General features: G+C 43.9%; 1 protein-coding gene across 7 annotated transcripts; it reads right to left on the bottom strand.

Moving 5' to 3' along the window:
• Positions 1-531: 531 nt before the first annotated feature.
• On the bottom strand, positions 532-18,171 carry CNR1 (cannabinoid receptor 1). Of its 7 annotated transcripts, none has more exons than XM_005485975.4 (4): positions 17,968-18,171; positions 10,665-10,757; positions 10,162-10,218; positions 532-5,231 (listed from the first exon to the last, which is right to left on the bottom strand). In XM_005485975.4, the coding sequence occupies exon 4, from the start codon at positions 5,168-5,170 to the stop codon at positions 3,749-3,751; it is 1,422 nt and encodes a 473-aa protein (XP_005486032.1). In that variant the 5' UTR covers positions 5,171-5,231; positions 10,162-10,218; positions 10,665-10,757; positions 17,968-18,171; the 3' UTR covers positions 532-3,748. The 7 variants fall into 7 exon arrangements, with proteins under 7 accessions (XP_005486032.1, XP_014121805.1, XP_074394372.1 ...); XM_014266330.3 differs by lacking the exon at positions 17,968-18,171 and adding an exon at positions 17,032-17,848; XM_074538271.1 differs by lacking the exon at positions 17,968-18,171 and adding an exon at positions 14,562-15,362.
• Positions 18,172-20,989: the final 2,818 nt, after the last annotated feature.

Raw genomic sequence — 20,989 nt, 5'->3', positions numbered from 1 at the left:
CTTCCTCAGTTATCTCAGAATTTGGAGAACAAAAAAGCAGAGGAATACTTTTTCTCCATGAATAAATAACAGTTTAATTACATTATAGAAATAAAATATGATATGGTAGGAATACACTGGAAATCTTACAGAAATACTATTCTGCTACTGGTAAGTAAATGGTCAAAGCTACTTTTCATGACAATCTGAACAGTACTTGTGTACAAACTATTATACAGGTTGCTAATGAAAAATATTGCAACATTTGCAAGAATGTTACCAGCTCAAACAAACATCTAATGATACAATATTCTTCTAAGAGGAAGTAATAATGTTAGATTTACAGACAATAAAGAGTTATGTTCTCCACTTCGAAACACTGGAAATAAAAATCTCAGGTAATCTGATTTCTTTACCTCATATTATCACAAGGAAAAATTCTCCTTTCACTGTGAAACAGCATCCCAAGAGACCCTGTAAACAGTTTATTCAAAGGTAGTATTTGAGATGTCACAGCAACTTCAACAATTTTCCTAGTCCACAATTACAGACTTTTTAGGCCACTGCTTGTACAGATGACTTTTTTTTTTAAATTACTTATTTACATACATTCAGCCCAATAACAGCAGGTAGAATGCGCTGTCAATCTCACAACAGACACACTAAAATTTTCATCGAAAGGCCAGTGCAAGATGTGGATAGTGATTGCACAGCACTGAGGAGATTGTATCATACAAATATACAATTAGACTGTCGAGAATCTAACTCTGCACACGTGTGACATAGATGGTCTTCTCGGTAGATACGTGACACTTGGAGTTGGTACACACACACACACGTAACTGCAACTAGAGGTGGTGGGTGGATGATGATGATGATGATGATGATGATGATTACGATGGTGTGGGTGGCTGTGGAACACAGTATCATTTGGCTGTGCTATCACTAAGTGAAGGTAGCCAACTGCAAATTAGGAATACCTAAAGCTGAAGTATAAGTACAGCTTATCTCAGAACAGCAGCAGATTTTTCTAATGAAAGAATAGTTCTATTTACTGTGCAACATGTAAGGAAATTGTTGCCAACTCTTTAATAAATGGTTCTAAGTGAACCGATGCACTTCCCAGAGCTTTAGAAAAACTCATTATGCAAATGAAGATACTGATGACAGACGATAACATTTCACAGGATGCTATTTCTTATTATATCAGTAAGCACCAAGTTAAGTGCCAAGACAGCCCCATTGTCCCATGATTTATCGTAAAATTTAGAACTTGAATGCACAACAAAGTTCCACAAAGTTTGCATTTAATTCACAAGAAGACAGTTTCAAAAATGGCTCTTAAAATACCCTTAACATTTCAAATGGGCTTTCCCCCCACTCCTCCAAGAGGACTGCTTTAGGATGGACTAGACCTAGACATAAGAAACATCTTTCAGAAGCACTTGATATGCTCAGGGAATCCTCAGCAATCCACTGGTTTTGGCTGACTGCAGTGGGCCCCTTGAGCGCACAGTAGTGCCCTGTCCCATCACACAGGCAAGCTGCAGGGTAGGTGGGTGGAGGAGGAAAGTACCCCTGTCTCTCCCAGCTGTTGCTCAGCACCTCACCTGGTCCAATCTTATCTTTAAGAGATGCCATCCCTCACCAAGCCTGAACTTGGAGCCACGTGCACCCCCACAGAGCCACTGGCTGAAAGGAGCTGGGTGTTTGTTCAGCCACATGCTCTGGCCTGCACTAAGGGAGGCAGAGACCCAGGGCTGTTGCCCCCTCTCTCTCCCTACTTAAGCACAAGGATGGGTGGCAGGGCAGTCTGGACTTGGCTCCACTTGCCCTGTGCCACAGAGAAAGTCACCCCTGCTGCAGTAAGTGCCAGGCAGCTAAAGGACTAAGCTGCATTTTCAGCTATTTTGGTAGAAATCAGACAGCAGGATGAAGAAACAGTCTGAAAAACCATGGCAGCAGTGTAGAGGATCCCAGACCTTATGACTCAGAACAGAACCACAGAATATCCATGCTGCAAAGGCTATCTGGTAGCATGTTCCTTGTGACAGTCCCAGCTGCAGAAACTGTCCCATCACGGAACAGAGTCACTATTTTCCTTCAGTAACTTCCTCCTGGTAGTGTCAAACCTTGTCAGTGGTTTCAGAGAGACACACCTCAATGCAAGCTATCAGATTTGAATGAACTCACTATTTTAAAACAAACTACAATTTACTCCTGGCTTTCTCAGTCTTCAGGAACACCATCAGCTGCAGCATTTGTCAAAGCAGGCTCATTCCATGCTCTTTACCTCTCGTTTCCCTTTATTCTCAAGTGCAACTGAAAGGTTGCTTCCTCTAGCACATGGATACACGCTTCGGCGTGGAACAAGATGTTCTTAATACGGTACTTTCACCAGTAATCAATTGGAAGAACTCAATTTTAGAAACAGAATTCGTGTGCAAAGCGTGCAACAAGAAATACAGTTACATTTGGTCATAGTGTCCTATCATAGCTATGCTACCATGATTCACACTGGTTAGAATACTTAAACACACACACACACACGCACACACACGTACACACACAGAGATATTTATTTATATACACACTCACACAATAAGAAAATGTCTAAGTCTGACAATATTTCCTTCCTCTTTTAGTGAAGACGAGAGTTTGGCATCTCAGGCTCTGAATCTGCTTAGACCTGGGAAACAGGAATGTGACACACCTCAAGAACACATTGACTGCACAGTGATAACATCGCACATTGAGTCTGACACATGCTGTCTTCAGTGGTCCAACACCAGCACATGGCTTAAAACCAGATGCCCATTAAAGGAGCCAAATATCCAGAACCTTTGCTTTTCAGTACTCGTGTTCAGGCAACGCCCAAGAGCAGGGCAGTAGTCTGTGCAACCAAAAATAATGCTTCTGTATAAACGCAGTGGTATTTAAAAGTCTGAACCAGTGCACTCCTTTCTCACATTCCTCCTCCATTCCTCTGTTGCTGTTAGTCTCATATGCATATGAAAGTAAAGGGTAGTGGGAAATAATTTTAGCAGAAGAACACAAAGCCTCTCCTCTAAGTCCACAGAAGACCACTAAAAGTGTAAAATTTCCAAAATGTCTCATAGGAATTCTTCAAATACAATAAGTGTTTTCAATGGGGTTTACATATCACGTTTCACGTTATTTCCACGGAATTCTACCTTATCACTTTGTTTAATCAGACAAATATCAATAACACATAATAAAACAGCACACAATTCACGGGACACGACACGTTTTACAAAACCTCTAAACTCAGCACTGCTGCTTTTGGAAAAATTCAGAAACTCCTATTACTTAGAGACATGAAATACATTTCACATTGAAATGAACAGCATGATTACAAGGCTTTTTTTTCTTATTTGATGGTATTGGTTTAGGACGTTTTATTTTTCTATTAGGTTTCACAATTCTTCTTCACACCCCCAAAGGAATGATTGCTAATCTGGTATTTTCTCTGTCCTCTTTCAGGAAACATTATTATTCAGTAAACACCTTTTGAGAAAAACTTGTGAAAATTTAGCTAGAATCCCTAATTGTAAAACCTGATGAACTGGCTGATGGTAATGCTCTTAACACAATCATCGCTCAGTTTACAATGACAAACCAAAAAATATTACAGGAGTGTACAAACACGTTAAGCCATGGGTTTGGTTTTCTTTGTTGTTGATTTTTTAAATTTTTATTTTTTTTAAACTTAAACTCCTTTTTTTCACAACGCTAAGAAGTCTCTGACTTACAACGCTTCAGCAGTTGTGTCTGTGGAGACAGACATGGTAACTTTGGCAATCTTAACTGTGCTCTTAATGCAGCTCTCGGCAGCCCTGTGCACGTTCCCCGCGTTGTTGGCGTGTTTGTGCTGGCAGTCAGACTCCATGCTGTTATCCAGGGGCTGCGCCGTCCCTTCGCAGGTGGGGAACATGCTGCGGAAGGCGTGTCGCAAGTCCTTGCTCCTCAGAGCGTAGATGATGGGATTCACTGTTGAATTCAGCAAACAGAGCATGCTACAGAAGGCAAAGATAGTCTTGATGAGCTTGTTCATTTTCCCAAAGACATCGTACACCATGATGGCGAGGAGAGGGCCCCAGCATATGATTAAAACAACTAGGATAAGGACCAAGGTTTTGGCTAACCTGATGTCCATACGAGTTTGATCAGGCCTAGTGATCTGAACCTTACCATCCTCCGTCGACTGGATGATTATGCTTTTCTGTGTGCCTCGCTGCAGCATGCGAACAGCGTGGCTGTGAGCCTTCCACAGAATGTACATGTAGGCATAGACAATGAACAACAAGAGGACGCTGGTCACCCCGATCCAGAACATCAGGTACGTCTCATCGATGAGAGGGAATATGTCCGAACAAACAGAGTTGAGCTTTTTGCAGTTCCAGCCGAGCAGAGGAAGAACGGCTATTACGATAGCGATGGTCCACATCACACAAAATGCTACGACAGCCTTTGGTCGGGTAACAATCCTTTTATAAGCTAGCGGCCTGTGTATAGAGATGTACCGGTCTATTGCCGTGAGGAAAAGGCTACCTACGGAGGCGGTGAAAGAGGCTGTAACTCCACCCAGTTTGAACAAGAAGACGTTGGGGCTATCCTTCCGGTGGAAAACATGGAAATCCACAAAACTGTAGACAAAAATCACGCTGCCCAGGAGGTCGGCCACAGCCAGGCTGCCGATGAAATGGTAGGAGGGTCTGCACCGGAGGCTTCGGGAGTGGAGAATGACGCACAGGACGAGGAGGTTCTCTAGGACTGTGAAGGTGCCCAGGGTGAGCGACAGCACGGCGATGGCCAGCTGCTGGCTGGGGTTCAGGATCATAAAACACTCCATATCCATAAAGTTCTCCCCGCACTGTATATTCTCCTCATTATCCTTAAAAGTGGACAGGGACTTGTTGTAAAACTCTGTGATGTTGACCTGCTCTGAGGGAATAATGCTCAACAGGGAATCATCTCCTCCAGTCATTTTTTCCTGGAAAGGATCACCCCTGAAGGAAGAAAGGGGGAACTTTTGGGGGTAGTACCCCATCTTGGATGCCATGTCACCTTTCATGTCTTCGTACTGGATATCGTTGGAGCCCACGTAAAGGAGATCTGTCGTGATTGTTCGGAAGGTTGTATCTGCGAGGCCATCTAGAATTGACTTCATAACCCCAGTCTTGTTGGTTTCAGAGATACTTGGGGGATGGAAAAATGCATCGGAGGAAGTCCTATATGAGGAAAAGATCAGACTTCATTAACATAAACAGGGAGACAAACTCCACGGACAACTTAGCTGAACTGTGTCAAACAAAATCAACCCTTCTCTGGTATTCAGTGCAGATCTAACTTTGACATTGTGGGAAATCAGGGTGGGTTAAGCACTTTGAGAGAAATCACCTAGATTTCACTAAAACTGAATTACACTAAGAAGCAACATGAAAAACAGAGGCACAGGGAATTGAGTGTTTCACAGGAAAGAAATTTTCATTTCTCATCAAAACCTTGTGAGCTGCTCCACCAGAAAGATATTTTTCTCAGCTCCTGATTGCAAAGCACCTTGCAGACCAATATTCCTTGGGCTTGCTTCATTTAGATAATACCAAGAGCCACTGCAGGAGCAGCACCAAACTGAGTCACCACCTTCTTTGTTTTTCTTTCAAAAGGCACAGAGGGTTTTGAAAAATTGACAACAGAGAGGCGATAGGGACAGAGCCACGCACTCCAGATTTCACAGTTCGCCCAGTATGCCTCTATATTCTTATTATCCTGCAATGGCAATCTGAGGTCTATTAACATCCTGAACTTGCTACTGCAAACTTATTAGCAAGGTATTTGATCAATAAATATATAGTTTCATTACACTCCTATACAAAGATTACTGTATTCCTTCCTTCTGGTAAGCAAACTAAGGTACTGGGATGTTTGTGCAATATGAGGGAGGTGGGTTACCCAGCTGTTACCCAGCTCTGTCCACAGTTTCAGGAAAGGTGACAGCCGTGCTATGTCACTGAATCAGTGATCTGCTCTGTACACAGCAGAAGTCTCAGTAAGGACGGTTCAAGTTTGCCTAGATAAACATGGCACCAAGTTTAAGCCGTGGCCAAAATTCCAGGCAAAAGGAACCAGGAGCTACTGCTTCTGTGAGAAGCATTGTAATGTGATTTGTACCCCTGGGGACACCCTCAAAAACATTCTGTCCCCTCCAAAACTGGGGGGACCCAGCAGAAGGTACCCAAGTAGCCAGTGGTCTCAGATCTGTCAAGTACAGCCTTTGCTCATGGATGGTGACTAGTTGTGGGGAACAACTCCTGGTCAGGGTTCCCTTGGGAGAGGACCCTATCAGCAACTGAGCATGCATCGACATATAAGACAAATCTTACAGCTCTTGTTATGCTGTACTCCTTTATATTACTTTGCTGATAGAAAATGCCTTGAATATGGATTGAACATCTGCTTTAGGGCCCCCTTCCACCACCTCAATGGATGAGAGTGATCTGAATACAAATAAGAGCCAGAATCACTCTTTCTGTGTGCTACAAATATTCTACATCTGCTATGGGACATCTCGATGATTAATCAGCAACAGGAGCAAACCAAGCTTCTTCTTGCTTTTAGGGTGGAGGAAATTGTTGCACTCAAGAAATCCTAGATGCCAGTACATAGGCTTGTACTGACCTAACCTGTTCACTTTACACAACTGACAATAAATGCTCAGAAAGGCTGCAAGAGTTTATTTAGTACAAAATCAGAGTACTGATCACCTCAACTCCTAAAGAGAAGACATGCACAGCAGGTACCACTGCTCTCTTTTCCCATGATAACTATAGCAAAGAAGAATGCCTCTCTACAACAATAGCAGTACTCAAAAATATGTGAAATCATGAGCATTTCCAAAGAAGCAGAGATCACTTGGCTGATGATATATTTATACTGCCCTTATAGCATATGAACACCCAAGACTTTTTCCATAGCTCTTTCAAGTTTTGCCTTTTATTAAGCAGGCCTGGACATTGAGTATTAAAGGGAATATATGAACTTAGACCTTCAGAAGACACTGCAACTCCAATGCTGCAAGAAAGTATGAATACAAACAACCCTTACTGGGATAGACACAACACACAAAATATACTGGCTGAGTCAGCTTTTGCAGACAGTTTGCTCAGCAAATAATTATTAGACAGACAGTATTAGGGAATTTAATTTTGAGGGCGTGGGCAGTGAAGGAGGGAAATGTCACTGAAGCATACATTAAAAATGAACAGCAATCATCTAATATGGAAGGTACTTTTCTGTTTTATAGCTGTTCCTAGAGAATTTGCAGATGTTACACGCTGCACAGATGACTCCGCTGATAAATCTGCTTTGGGTGAAGCCCGGCAACTTTAAGCTTGGCATTGTAACACCATTTTACAACCAGAAGTGAAGAACGTGTTATTAATTTGAAAACTACCCAAAAATATTAAATAAAAAAGTAGTTCTATAAATATGTAATGATTGCTGTGGTATCCTCTACTATTCAAGCTTTTGACAGAAGGGAACCATTTTAATGAGTAAAGCCACAGCCCCATGTCGAGAAGATTATGTCTGAGGAAAGCTTCATAAATTGTATTCAACTGAGCACTTCTGCTAGACAGACAAACAAATTGTTATGAGGTAGCTGATCCCTGCTGGAGTCATGTCAAGCACAGACTTTCTCAGAATTAGGTGCCATGCAACCCGTACCTTTATTTGAAATACAAATGAAAGAACACGGATTCTTGTGTGCTCTTTTGAAGGTGGCAGTGAGTTATGTGACAATATCACTATGCATGCATATGCTATGCTAACAACATGGTTAATGGGATCAGGAGAGGCAAGTCTTACTTTGAATGTCAATGATTTTTTTTTTCCTCTGTATTTTTACATTGAGATTATTACAGTAATTTTCACCTTATTGTCTCTGCAAAGAGAGCTTTCTTTCAGAGTACTTGGGAGTTCATTAGTAGTGTAGTTTAGGCTTTGGGGGATGCTGCTAACATTAATTTTGGTTTTGTTTGCTGCTGGGAATATCCTAATTGGAAATTTCTAGCAGTATGTGTGCATGCACCTATTCAAGCTGCAGTTGATTTTTATTAAAGTTGCAGTAAAACAACCATTTGCCTGATCTGGAATTACACTTTACAGGAAATTCATTTATTTTAATTTAGATACTAGTTTATCCCAGTATAAGCTCACTACTAAAATGCACTGAAGAGATCAGTGATGTTTTCCATTGCTGTCTGGCGAAAACAAGACTGGATCTCTGGCACTGCAGATATCAGGACACAGGTGCTGCACCATTTGACATAGAAAGAAAAGACAGTGACAGAAGCAATGCCAGTGTCACACACATTTTGGCTCTGAGCATTTCTGTCCAAACCTGGAGTGGTGAGCAGGCAGCACCCGTGAAAGCAGACACTCCACACCATGCAGCCACACTGCTCTTTGCAGCTGGCTTCAACGCAACCCAAACCTGTTCTGCCTAAGAGCCATGACCATCTCCACAGGAAATATTCCAGGAGCCCCTCTGGCTTCTCAGAGCTTCCACAGGGAAGAAGTGTCCTCCACACAGGTTCATCCTCTCTCCCTGGGGCTGGAGTGACAGCTGTGTGCTGCAGAAAGCTCCCCTATGGGCAGACTGAAAGTAAGGGAGAGCCTCCCTGTCCTGCCAAGAACTCTCCTGCCCTGCCAGAATCCGCTCTTCCAACTTTGAGTTTTTAAAGCTCTCAGCTTCATTCCTTTCATAAATGAGCTCAACTACCTCACTCATTTTACAAGAGCTTTTAAAAGGACTGAAACATTGATTAAATATGAAGGAGAGGCTGCACCAACACTGGCACTCAAAATGTTTCGCGTACTTCCACAACTGCATGCAAGTCACAGCAAGTACTGAATTATGATTGCAGATAAGAATTAAACAACAGAGAAAAACTTCAAGGATCTTTTATCTTGTAGACCAGAGCAGAACAATCGTAGCTGAGCACCATTTTAGTCCGTTCTCCATCACCCGGCAGCTGTTGACGGGCACTGCCAGCCCAGCTGTGCCAAGTGACCGCCACTAGGTGGAGTGGCTTTGACAAACTCCCGGCTGAGCCGTCTGCAGCGGCAGCGTCCAACTTCCTTCGGCCCTTTTTCCCTGCCCACTCTACCAGGGATCAAACACACGAGGTGTTGTTAAACACCACCTGAAGGTTGGAGACACAAAGTTGTAAGGCTCTGCCTTCAAAGCGAAAGAATTAGTGAAGAATTGAAGGGGCAAGCCTTACTAGTGCCCTCCATTGTGTGGTTACATATAGCCCTAAAAGATGCTTGGATATCAGAATGTAAATACACTAAAGGTAAAATAAAAAATATATAGTACATAAGAGGCTGGTAACCCATCATCAAGGACAACAGGGGGAATTATACCTCCTCTGGACTTCTTGCTGGTTCACAAGACCAGTTCACTTGGGGAACAAGAACATGACTTCATTAAAATGCTATTACTTATCTTCTCCTGCTGTTCAGGAGAGCTGGAAAGTTTTTATCATTGTCTACAAAAAGAGCTGAATTTGTTACAATTTTCAAAACAAGATGATTGATAAAGCAATTTTAATAGCCTGAATAGAAGGAGTGAGTATTTATTCTCTTCCCCAGAAGTAATTATGAGCAATACAATGATGATACTCATAGCTGCAAAAATGTTGACATTGCAAGAAAAGGAATCAAAACAAGAAAGGGGAATCCACAATCAAAGCTTTTTGGCTTCCATTTTAGAAAATATTTTGATCTCCATGTCTATACATTTATTCTATGATAATCATACTTAATTAAGAACAGGCTAAAGGACAAGTAGGAAGAATTCTATCAATTTCTGAATGCATAAAAATATACAAATGCACATTCTTTGTTTATACCTTATAAGGTTCTAAGACATTCAGAGATAGGCATCATCTTCTGATAAGTTTGCAGAGTGCCCAATAAGTGGGACTTCTCCCAAACTGGGTCCACAAAGTAGTACCACAGGAGAAACAGCAATAATTTACACTCATATGCAGTCAGCTGTAAAACTGTGAGAGAAATGAGATCTACCATGGTAACTGTTGGCCTCTAGAATTAGAACTGTCCTATAAAATGAAAATTTATATGGCTAATAATTACCTTATCCCATATGGCGATGGACAATACAGCTTCGAGGACAGTACAAGGTTTCCAAGCCTTAGAGAAAGAAATGTGCAGACTGAGAAATGGCACTCTCAGACTCAGTAACACCAAGCAAGGAAAAAACACATGCTGAGAAGAATGCGAAGGCAATGCTACCCCTATCCTATTTACTGGTTTACTACTCCATCTCCAAAACTGTGCTACTCCTAGCTAAAAATGGCAAATATGCTGTCACTCCTAATTCAGGAAAACTTGCATTCATTTCAGTCAGAATTTTCTCTGTGTGAGGGATCGGGAAGGAGCACAGACACTAGGAGAGGAGCAAATTAGGGATGTTATCTTCTAGATAACAGCAAGGCACTATCAGCTATGGGGTAAACTAGGGCATGCAAGTAATGAACCCAATTTTGTTCTTATGTAACACGATCATATCTTTGGCAAGCTGAACCTTAATTAGCAAGAAGGCACATGTACATGGTTATTTGTGTTAATTAACATACCGTTTGCACACTAGCAGGATAAGGGCTGCACTGTTCCAATTTGTGGGCAAATAGCTCCTATGTGACACCCCCCAGCATCCAGCAGCTGACAACCTGAACAAAAACAAAACAAGGGGGAAAACAGGGTGTTAATCAGTGATGGACAATACTTTTAAAGGAATAGTATTATTTCCTCCGTCCAAAGTTGGCAATATGTGTGCCAGTTTCAGCACAGGTGATTTGCAGGTACAGAGAAAAGGAGGCTGCACCTCACATCCCAAACAGCCAGAGCATATACATGTGTCTAATATCAGAGGTTCAAAAAGCAAGGCTGAAGTCCTGCTCCTTCTGGTATGGGAGAAGGACAAAACTTTGCTCTCTGTGAGCCAGGTGAGCGTGCTGGCAACCTCTACATCCTGCTGCCCATCTCTGAACTGCTCGAGTTGTTCCATGTTGGATTGAGAGCTAAACATCCAGAAATAAAGACACCAAGTGATATTCCAAGAGGCAGGGTGCATGCCTGATGAGAAGCTTAGCTTGAAGCCCTTCCTCTGAATTAAGCAAATCAAGGATGCACCTCCTGCATCCCACAGAGATGCAGAGGAGGAAGTGTGGGGGCAGCTGCCCTGTCTGTCTGTGAAAAATCTCTAGAACTCCTGAGGTCACCCAAAACTCCTCAGCCTGTAAAACACAACCCCTTATACAACACATTTCCCACCTAGTTATAGACAAGATGAAGTACTGAAGTCACAAACCAGCCAAGGGGACCATCAGGGTAATATTTACAGGAAACTAGAGCTACCTGCTCTGCCCAGCTTTTGGGAGAAGGGATGGAAGGCAGAGGTGGCTATTGTAAAATTCTAGATTTAAACACCTTTCACAGTTTACTTCATATTGTCTTAATTTCATCTAAAGATAGAATTTTGAAAGAGGATGAGAAATCTTGCTGAAGTATGAAAGACTCAGATGAAAGGAAACAGTGAAGCAATCATGACCTTGTTACTTGCTTAAAATCAGAGTTTAAGGACTGGTTTCCCAATAAAGGACTTTCTATTCTTCTTTTCCAATGAAGAAGAATGGACAGATAATATGAAAAGTTTGATACAATACCGTGGTACTTGAAGAAAATGGAAGAGAACTGGAATGGAAACTGGTTAATTTTGAACTCTCAAAGTTTATCACAAAGGAGTTCATCTCGGATTTTAAAATTCCAACAGAAATCCTCTCATTTCCAGCCTTTTCTCTATCCATTCTCTAATTTCAAATGGTGCAGGCACTTATTGCTGACATAAATGTTAAATGGAGACAGAGCAGCCCAGCCAGGTGCAAAAGAGATAAGGGGTTAACACTCAATCTCCTGGAAGTACCTAGAAGAAATGGCAGCTTAGTACATGTGTAGTTTAAGGGAGAGAAGTAATTTGAAACAACAGAGCAGGACATAAAAGACCAGGCTCCATTGGATGCTAAATGCTAAAGGTCTCCAGAAGAATGTAATGTCTAGAAGATCAAACCGGAGAAAAACCACATTTATTGGGAAGAAAAGAGAGAGAGAGGGAGAGAACCACTCCTAGAAAATAGTTTCCATCCAATGACCAGAACAGAACACAGAAGGTCACAAATTTGTTGCAGCAGAAGATATTAAAGAACTTTATTAAAAGAGTAAGGTTTAGAGACAGAAAAATAGCAAAAACATCAGGCTCCAGGGAGAATTCTCATAAACTGCATAGAGTATATGCCTGTCTTCTCATCCCCCCTCAACAAACTGGCTATAACAAGTTTTAATTAAAGAAATCATGAGATAGCAAGGAGATGCCAAGAGCAATGGTAATGGGGTTTAAGTCATTGGTGTGGTAAGGATTGCTAGGAGAGAGGAAAGATAACTACTGTCCTTATACTGGGAATAAGACATCTCCAGGCAAGACAGGAGCAAAGTGGAGAAAGGTAAGAAAGGAAGACCCAAGTGGAAGTGCCTCAGTGAGGCAGCGATACAGATTTTAGAGAAAGGGAAGAATTGCCTTTGTGATGGGCTGGAGGAAAGCAGATTTTAGAGAAAGAGAAGAATTGCCTTTGTGACGGGCTGGAGGAAAGCAGATCAGGTGGAGAAGAAAATTCACGAGAGAAAACCTCCCTCCTCTTCTGATCTGTGCGAACTTCAGAGACACCTCCGTAAGCTGAAAGATAAAGCTAGTGGGATTTTTCAGATCTCACCATAAAGAAAGAACAGATCCACTGCTCACTCTGCAGGCAATGACTTGCTCTTTTGAAAGTCCATTTTTGATCTGTATTCAAATGATGAAGAAAGATGCAAAGGGCTCTGAGAAGCCATCCTTGGTAAGGTCAGAGAAAAGGACAGCATTATACACGCTGACAGTTGGGACCAGGCTGGGGACACTCAGGAGAAGTTAGCTGAGCAAATCTGGCCAGGAACATTAACAAAAATCAAACTGCTTAAGGAAAATGACATACAGGATATGGACTTCAAAGGTGGAAAGGAAGAGAGTGCTCAAATGGAGCCACTGAGTGACCCATACGATGGAAAAACACGCCAAAAAAAAAGAAAAACAGGTTCAGAGTCAACGACAAATGTTAGTGAACAGAAGGCCAGCAACACATTGCAAAGCAACATCCCTTCTAACTCAGTCTTCAAGAGTCTGCCTCTCCTGCAGACTTTTTTTAGGCCATCAAGTACTGGCAATGCTGAGAAGCTAGGACAAATAGGCTTTTGGCAACTGCCATGTCCCGTGCCACCAGCATTAGCAAAGGACAAAAATACACACTCCCAATTAAAAAATGAAAACCATTTTTTCATTTCTGGAGATGTCTGGCCTTTCCTAAGATTTAAACAAGCTCAGATAACTGTCTTCATAGTTACATTCACAATATAATGATATTCAAATATACTGCCTTCACACACACAAATAACTTGTGAAATTATTTGCCAGCATATTAAGCCACTATGCCAGATTGCTTGGCAATGGTGTATGTCTTTGAAATATGCAGATGCTTTTCTTTTCTTAAAAAAAGGAGAGAGGGAGGGAAGAGGAGAAATTAAAAAGAATTACAGTAGAATTTGATATCCAAGTAGCAGAACAACAAATTGTGGGGAGACTCCAACCAATATTACATCAGACTTGGAAAAATAGCTAAAATATACTGAGGGATGAGTTATGACTTTATATATATAGGTATACTCCTATGCATAAACTTACAAATAGACATAAACAAAAAAATCACATGCCTAGAGGAAGAAGTCTCACAAACCCTGCAGTATGTCATGCATAAACCTAAATTTCAAGTGCTAGAGTACATGCAGACAAGTGTAGGTACTAAAAATATAGGCAAGATGATTGCTGAACATCCTTCTGAATCCCCTTATACACAGCTTTTTTGGCTAAAAGCAAGAATCTAAATATATCAATCACTGAGATCCTGCAAAAGTTATTTTGCATGTATGTATATATATGTCACCTAACATCCCAAGCATGTACATAGTCTGGACTTCAGAGCTGCATTCCTTAAAACAGAGGCACAACTGACTAAGAGCAGCAATTTCTGAGAGCATGTTTCACATCCTCAGGAGAACAGGAAGGGGGGAGCCCCTCAAGATCCTAAACATAAACTTTGAAATGTTTATTAAAATGCAGAAAGATGGAAACTACTCCAGTGAGGGCTGAAAGGGAATTGACAGTACAGACCTGCTTCTGCTCAGCACTTTGTAGTGAGTAAACACATCTTTCTTAAGAATACATAATTGCCATAAAAGAGGTTAACAAAGGATGAGGCACTATTTGATGCCATCTAGCCTCAATCTACACAAACAATGCAACATCTGAATTGTAGAGAACATCCACTTTCACCAACAGTCCAGCCAAGGTATAAGAAGCGAACATCACATTGTCATACACTGTAATGAAATACCTATTTTGTCGGTAATTTGGATGTGGTCAGTTTCACCAAGAAAGGATGTTCCTACTGAAGAGAAGCAGAATCAAGCTTGGGGTGTGCACCACCATAATGCCCCTGCATGAGGCACAAATGGCAGAATAAAATGTGTTCCGACCTTATGTTGCAAACCCAATCATTTTTCACGGGCAACAATGGTACCTTCGGGAAAAAGGGGAAAAAAAAAGTTCTTTCTAACAAGAAATTGATTTATAAGTCCTTACAGCCATTTCAAAAGGACAGGTCATAGATGGTTTCAGCAGTCATTAACAAAGCCACACACTTTCAAAGGGTGTGAGTTTGGGGGGAAATCCTTATCCCACCAACAGTGATGGGATGTGCACTTTTGGCAGCAGTACAGTGTCAGTCTAGAAATGGAGACATACAGAGCAAGCAGCACTGAGAAGACAGGTTGTCACATTTTTAACTTTGCATTAGTAGCAAATGCTCTTGCTGTCTATTCTGGCACATTTGCAAGCTTGCTTTTAGGTACAAGGGACTTGCATGCATTTCCACTGTAGATAAGAAAACAAGAGCAGCCTTGTTATGATTAAAAGGGTCTATTTCCCTCTGCCTTCTGTCTTGTGTGTCCATCTGCATAGCTGCTTTGAACTTGGCCAAATCCCAGTTTAGGGTCGCCCACAGTATGAATTTTAAACCATCACCAGACTGCGAATTTGCTGCTAGAGAAGAGAAAAATCTCCACATTCTCACCTAAATGGTCAATGAGCGGTTTTGTAGAACATTCATCATGTTACATAGCCTAAACTATTTCAGAAATTGCAGCAAAAAAATAATTTACTGTTTCATGAGGACTGCCAAATAAAGACAAAATAGACATCTGGAAAGAAATTAATAACAATCACCATTGAGAAAAATGAATTCTGCAGATGCCTAGGTAGGTCACTAGATAGGTCACAAAGTTTGCATTTGAGAAGTTACAGTAATTTCTCTTTGAACCATGCAGAATTAGAGAAACTAGGAGAGCAGAAGAGAGTGCATGGGACCTGCAGCATCAAGAATGGCAATGTATTATAAAAATCTTGGGCAATACTAAATTAATACATGAGTTTTGATTCTTAGTCTCCTCACCTACCTCACCTCAACTCAATAAAAAAGAAAACCATGTCAGCTCTCCCTCTCTAGTGTGTAGCATTTTCAGCACCAAAATTCCCAGTGGGATGCAAGCATTTAGAGACAGCCACATTAAAGGCTGAAAGTCAAAAATGGCTTCAAAAAGAAAAAAATAAAGTTATTTCTTTCTAAACTTCTGCTGCCCAATCAAAAACTTGTAATAGGGGAAGTTAAAGAGAGGTTTGCACTGGCTAAGACCTGTCAGTCCTTCAACAGAGCATGAAAGCCTTTAACGGGGTCCTTTATGCAACTGAGCTCACATCATTCATCAAAGAACAACAGCCAGGATCAAAGGCATCCACCGGCTCATCCTCACAATACTGTAACCTGCTCCCACCTGCACCTTGAGTTTTATAGATATTTTGATTCCATTCCTGTGTGTTTAGGTACCACAGACTGGTCAATGAGCAAAATTCTCAGCAAATAAGTCAATTTCTTTACCTAGCCAACTTTTTTTTTTTTCCTTTCTGGCAATGGGTGCCTGCTGGCTCAGTCAAACAATTATTGTTTTTATGAATTCTGCTTTAAAATGGTTTTATTCAAATGGTTCTGCCTCTTATTCCAACGACCAACAGATAATAAAGCAAAGCTGTTACTCGTTGCTACAAAACTAATTTTAACCTCAAGCAAATCAGGAATTACACATTCATCTTCTGAACTGTTTAAAGATGTTACGTTCATTTCTTTTATGACTGATTTAATAAACTCTGCCTGCATAATAAATATTCCTACTATAGTCACAGGGTGTTTTTCTCTTCTTGAGAAGGAAAAACACATGCTGGTGGTTGATATGAGGTGTAACACAAAAATAATTAAGCACAGCCAAGTAATTTTAGCAATGCTGTACATTTTGTTATTAAACATCATATTTAGTAGCGCTCTGATTCTTCGCCTTAACAGCAATGCCACCCCCAGCAGAGAATGCCATATTCCTTTAAGAAAGGGTGAACAATAACAATGAAAACAACATGATGCATCTAAGAAAAAAGGAAAAAAAATTACTACACCTTTAGCAGGTTAAAAAAGCTACATTGTTTTTGTTTGTTTGTTTTTTTTTAAACCCTAGCAGGGACTCAGGGGGAATTTTGTTATCTGGCTGTATGTTATATATGAGCCTTTATCTTCTGAAAGAAAAAAAAAAAACATGTGCCGAAACTCTTAATGTTATAATTTGCTACCATAGAGAAAATAACAGTGATAACAATTTTAGAGAAAGAAGGAAAACTATGGACTTCATCTTCTGACACCATTTTACTTAATCAAACTGCAATCACAGTAATGAGCTCTCTCCTACCAAAGGCTCGGTACATACCTCATCCAGGAGTATTCTCAATGGAGATTTGCAGACGTCTTTGAGACAAAAAGATGCCCATTTGAAATAAGCCCATCTGGTTACTCAAAATTATTTCTCAACAGATGAAGATTTCACATGACAAACGCTGCGTGAAGTTTAAAAGGCTCACTCTTTTTCAGCTCCTTCCCCCCCCAGACTTCCAAATTTCAGACAAAAACAAACCAAGCAACCAACCAACAAACCCTACTGATATTCTGAGGGTGCTGAACGACTAAGTGACATTTTTTAACGGAACATCACTGCGCGCAAAATTGCGAACCGCCTTTTATTTCGGTCACAGCCTCACAGAGAGAGTTTTGAGAGGAAAAGTGCACAGGAAAGCCGGGCTGAATGCTACCCGCTGTAAATCACCAGTGGGTCAGGACGAGAGGAAAAACCTCCGGTGTCAGATAAGGTCCTGTGGGAGCCCGGGAGGCTACCGGCTCCGCGCACAGAAGAATAGACGCGTGTTAACCATAACGCCACCAGCCGCCCGCACCCCGCCCGCTGCAGGGCTCCCCTCGGCCGCCGGGTCCCGCTCCTCCGGCCGGGCTCGCGGAGCCACACTGCGCTCCCGGGACCGCCGGCTTGTCCCGGGTGCCCCCGGGCTACTCCGACTCGCCCGAGGCGGCGGCGCGGGGCCGTGCCCGGGGCGCAGGCGAGACCCGCGCGGTCCCCGGCTCCGCCGCAGCGTGGGTCGCGCTCGCCGCGGGACGCAGCGGCGGATCGCGGGGAGGGATGCTCCGCAGGCAGCCGCCTCCCCTCCGCCCGTCGGGGCAGGCGGTGTCATTCCCCGAAAAACCCTCTCCCACCCACGCCGCCAACAAACTTTGAGGAGGACGAAGGGTCCCCGGCCCCCGACCGGGGGGCACCCGCCGCCCTCCCCTGCCCCCCCGCCGCCCGCGCCGTCCTTACCCTCCGCACGGCACCGGCCGCGTTCCCCGCCCGCTCCGGCCGCGCCGACCCCCGGCAGGGAGCAGGAGCGCCGCCCCACCCGGGCACCCCGGCACTGGGGAGCGCCGAGGAGGCGGTGCCGGTGAGGGGAAGGAGGAGGTGGGAGACTTCTCCCCCCCGGCTGCCTCCCCTTCTTCGCTTCCCTCCCCTCGGCGCCTCCTCTCCGACCACCGCCGCCCTCGCTCGCCCGGCTCAGGCGGCACGCCGGGCTCCGCCGCCCTGCCGCCGCCGCCGCTCCATGTGCCGCCCGCCCGCCCCCTCCTCCGCCGCCTCCGCCCGCCGCCGCCTCGGCGCGGGGAGGCAGCGCGGGAGCCGCCGGGCGCCCGGCGTGGCTCCGGCACACGCCGCCGCTGCGTCCCCCCCGCCTTCCGCCCCGCTCCGGTCCCATTTATGAAGCCCGGCGCCCATCACGTGTCAGTGTGTGCCTTTTGTCCCGGCCCTGGCAGCACCGGGGCGGACAGGCGGCGCTGGCCAAAGTTCGCCCCGGGGGAGGGACATGGGAACACCGGGGAACACCGCGGGGGCGGGCGGCGGAGAGCGGCTCCGTTCCGGGCCGCGCCCCACCCCGCGCCCCGCGGGCCGTGGGCGCTGCCCGGCCGTGAGCCCCGTCCTGCCGGCGCTCCGCCGCCTGCCCCCGGCCGGGCGCGGGGAGCGGGCCCGGGGAGGCGGCGCGCCCGCCCCCAGCCAATGTGGAAGGCAGCGCCTCCTCCGGCCCGGGGGGGCGGACGGCGCATCCCCGCCACGGGGACCCGGCCCGGCCCCGCCGCCCGCACCGCGTGGGGACCGCGGGGACCGTGGGGATAGCGGAGACCGGCTCCGCTCTCGGCCCGGGGCCGCGGGGCTGGCGCACCCAGCGGGCTGCGGAGGTTGGCGGCGGTGGCTGCCCTCGTGGGGCGTCCTTTCCCCGTCCCAGTATTTCCTGTGGAGCACCAGGGTTTTGACATACTTTATTTACCTTTTTCTCAATACCCGAATCCCGCCTTCGGTGTTTTCGGGCTTACACGACCACCGTCATGGCAGCCCTCAGAAGTGATGGAGATTCCCTCATCTCTGGGGGGCGAAATGTCTCCAAAGGTGGGCAGGCAATGGGCATAACTGGAAAGCTGAGCTTTATTCAGCAGCCAGTTCCTAAGCACTGTGATATCTAGCTAGCTTTGATCGTGTGTTTCTGCCTCTGCAGTGTCATACATATGTATTTGTCTTCACACGAATTAATACTGAAACATGATAAATATTTATCATTTGACATGGTGTCTAAAGACATTAACTGGTCCATCTACCATTTACCTGAACTGATACATCCACGTACACAGGAGGAATATATGATTCTCCTTGTTTATCAGGTTAAAAAAACACTCAGCTCTTCACAAGTGATGATTAAAGGTTTCCCATGGCTGTATTTTACGGGTGTCCAACTCAAGATGTGCCTGCTATCTCACAGTGACTCTTCCTCCTGAAGGCTTCTCAAGCTGGGCCCCCAAGGTCTGAGGCAACAAAATCTCCAGGCTCCATCCACCAAAGTGCATCTGCTCAAGAACACAGCATCATTCTCACAATCCAATGTTTTCCCTACATCGAGTCCCAGAGCGAGTCTGCAAGATCATAATTACTGACAATAATTTTTCAGCCGCTGGCTCTTTCTGATGGTAATCGTTAAATTAACAAGAAAGGAGATAATTTCAAATGGCACTCCCTGTGAGAAAAGTGGAAGGGAAAAAAAAGGCCAACTCATTTGTGCCCAGCTTGAGTTTCTGGTATTAGTCCGTCTGTTTGGTCATTCGGAAGCGGTGGAAAGTAAAAAGAACTTTATTTAGGACTGTGTTAAATCAGATCAGATTTCTCTTTAGCTATGCATTTCAGAAAGTACTAACTTCTCAGAGGACTTTTTATTTCATTGAAAATGTTGAGTAGTTTTGCTTTCAATGTGAGCCTACCCAGTTAAACTTCTCTTCCATGTTTGTGGAGGGACATATCCCCTTTGCAAGTCACATCAAGTGGACATTACCAGACCAAAATCAGCCTGTTGAGGGAATTTAAGGGCATGTTCACTGTTCATCCTACCTCCACATTCTTGGCTTGCTCAAGATTCCCATCCTGGACTGAGCATTACTCCAGTCTCGGGATAATCCTTCTTTGCATCACTTCTCAGCCTGTATTGTAGAGAAGGGCATTGCAGAGTTGAACATGTAGCCATGGCTGAGGGGTTTTCCCTCTGTGCAGTCCTGCACAGTTGCTACTGCCTGTTCAGCCTACAAGTTCAACAGGAGACTAGAGGTATGGGCAGCCAGAAGTTACTCAAGCAGCAGGGTCTCAACCTTCATAACCATGGGGCACCCTGGGACCCCTAAAGCCTTGTATGCCCCTCTTCCAGGATCCTGCTTGTAAATTAGCAGTTTTGCAAAGGCAAGGTTGTTGCAATCTTGTGACACCTGTTCCCAGTGGAGCTGCTTTGAAAACCTTTGAAAAAGTGGCTTTCCGCTGGAAAATGCAACCTTGTCAAAACTGAAATGCTTTGCAAACTTGTGTTGGTTGCACTGAAAATGTCATTTAAAAAAGAGTAAGTGGTAGAGGGATGTTCCAACAGTGTGGGAATGTCTCGTTGTGACATTTCCAAGCTAAACGTTTCAGTTTCTTGCTTCAAAATGAGTTTTGGTTTCAAAATATTTCCTTTTATATTATATATTGCAAAATAATACAAAAATTTGGAAAGCTTATTCCCATCAACCAATCACTTATTACCATAAACCTGAAATTAGTGTCCTCCACAGCTTTCTTGAGGTAAGAATTCTGCTATTCTTGGTTGGAGCAAAATTTTAAACTGCAAACACCTAGTGAAACTAGAGTATCTGAGTTTTGCTGGCCTCTCAACCACATGATGGAATTCTAGAACTCAGCTGCCTTTTAAAGTGCATGATTGACCACTCCAGGTACTATTTTCTCCTGATTCGGGCTGTCATAAAGTCAATTTTCTACCTAGCAGCTG

This window comes from Zonotrichia albicollis, chromosome 3, assembly GCF_047830755.1.
Source record: "Zonotrichia albicollis isolate bZonAlb1 chromosome 3, bZonAlb1.hap1, whole genome shotgun sequence".
Classification (NCBI taxonomy): domain Eukaryota; kingdom Metazoa; phylum Chordata; class Aves; order Passeriformes; family Passerellidae; genus Zonotrichia; species Zonotrichia albicollis.
The sequence above is the reverse complement of the archived record's forward strand: the minus strand, read 5'-3'. Positions and strand labels throughout refer to the sequence as shown.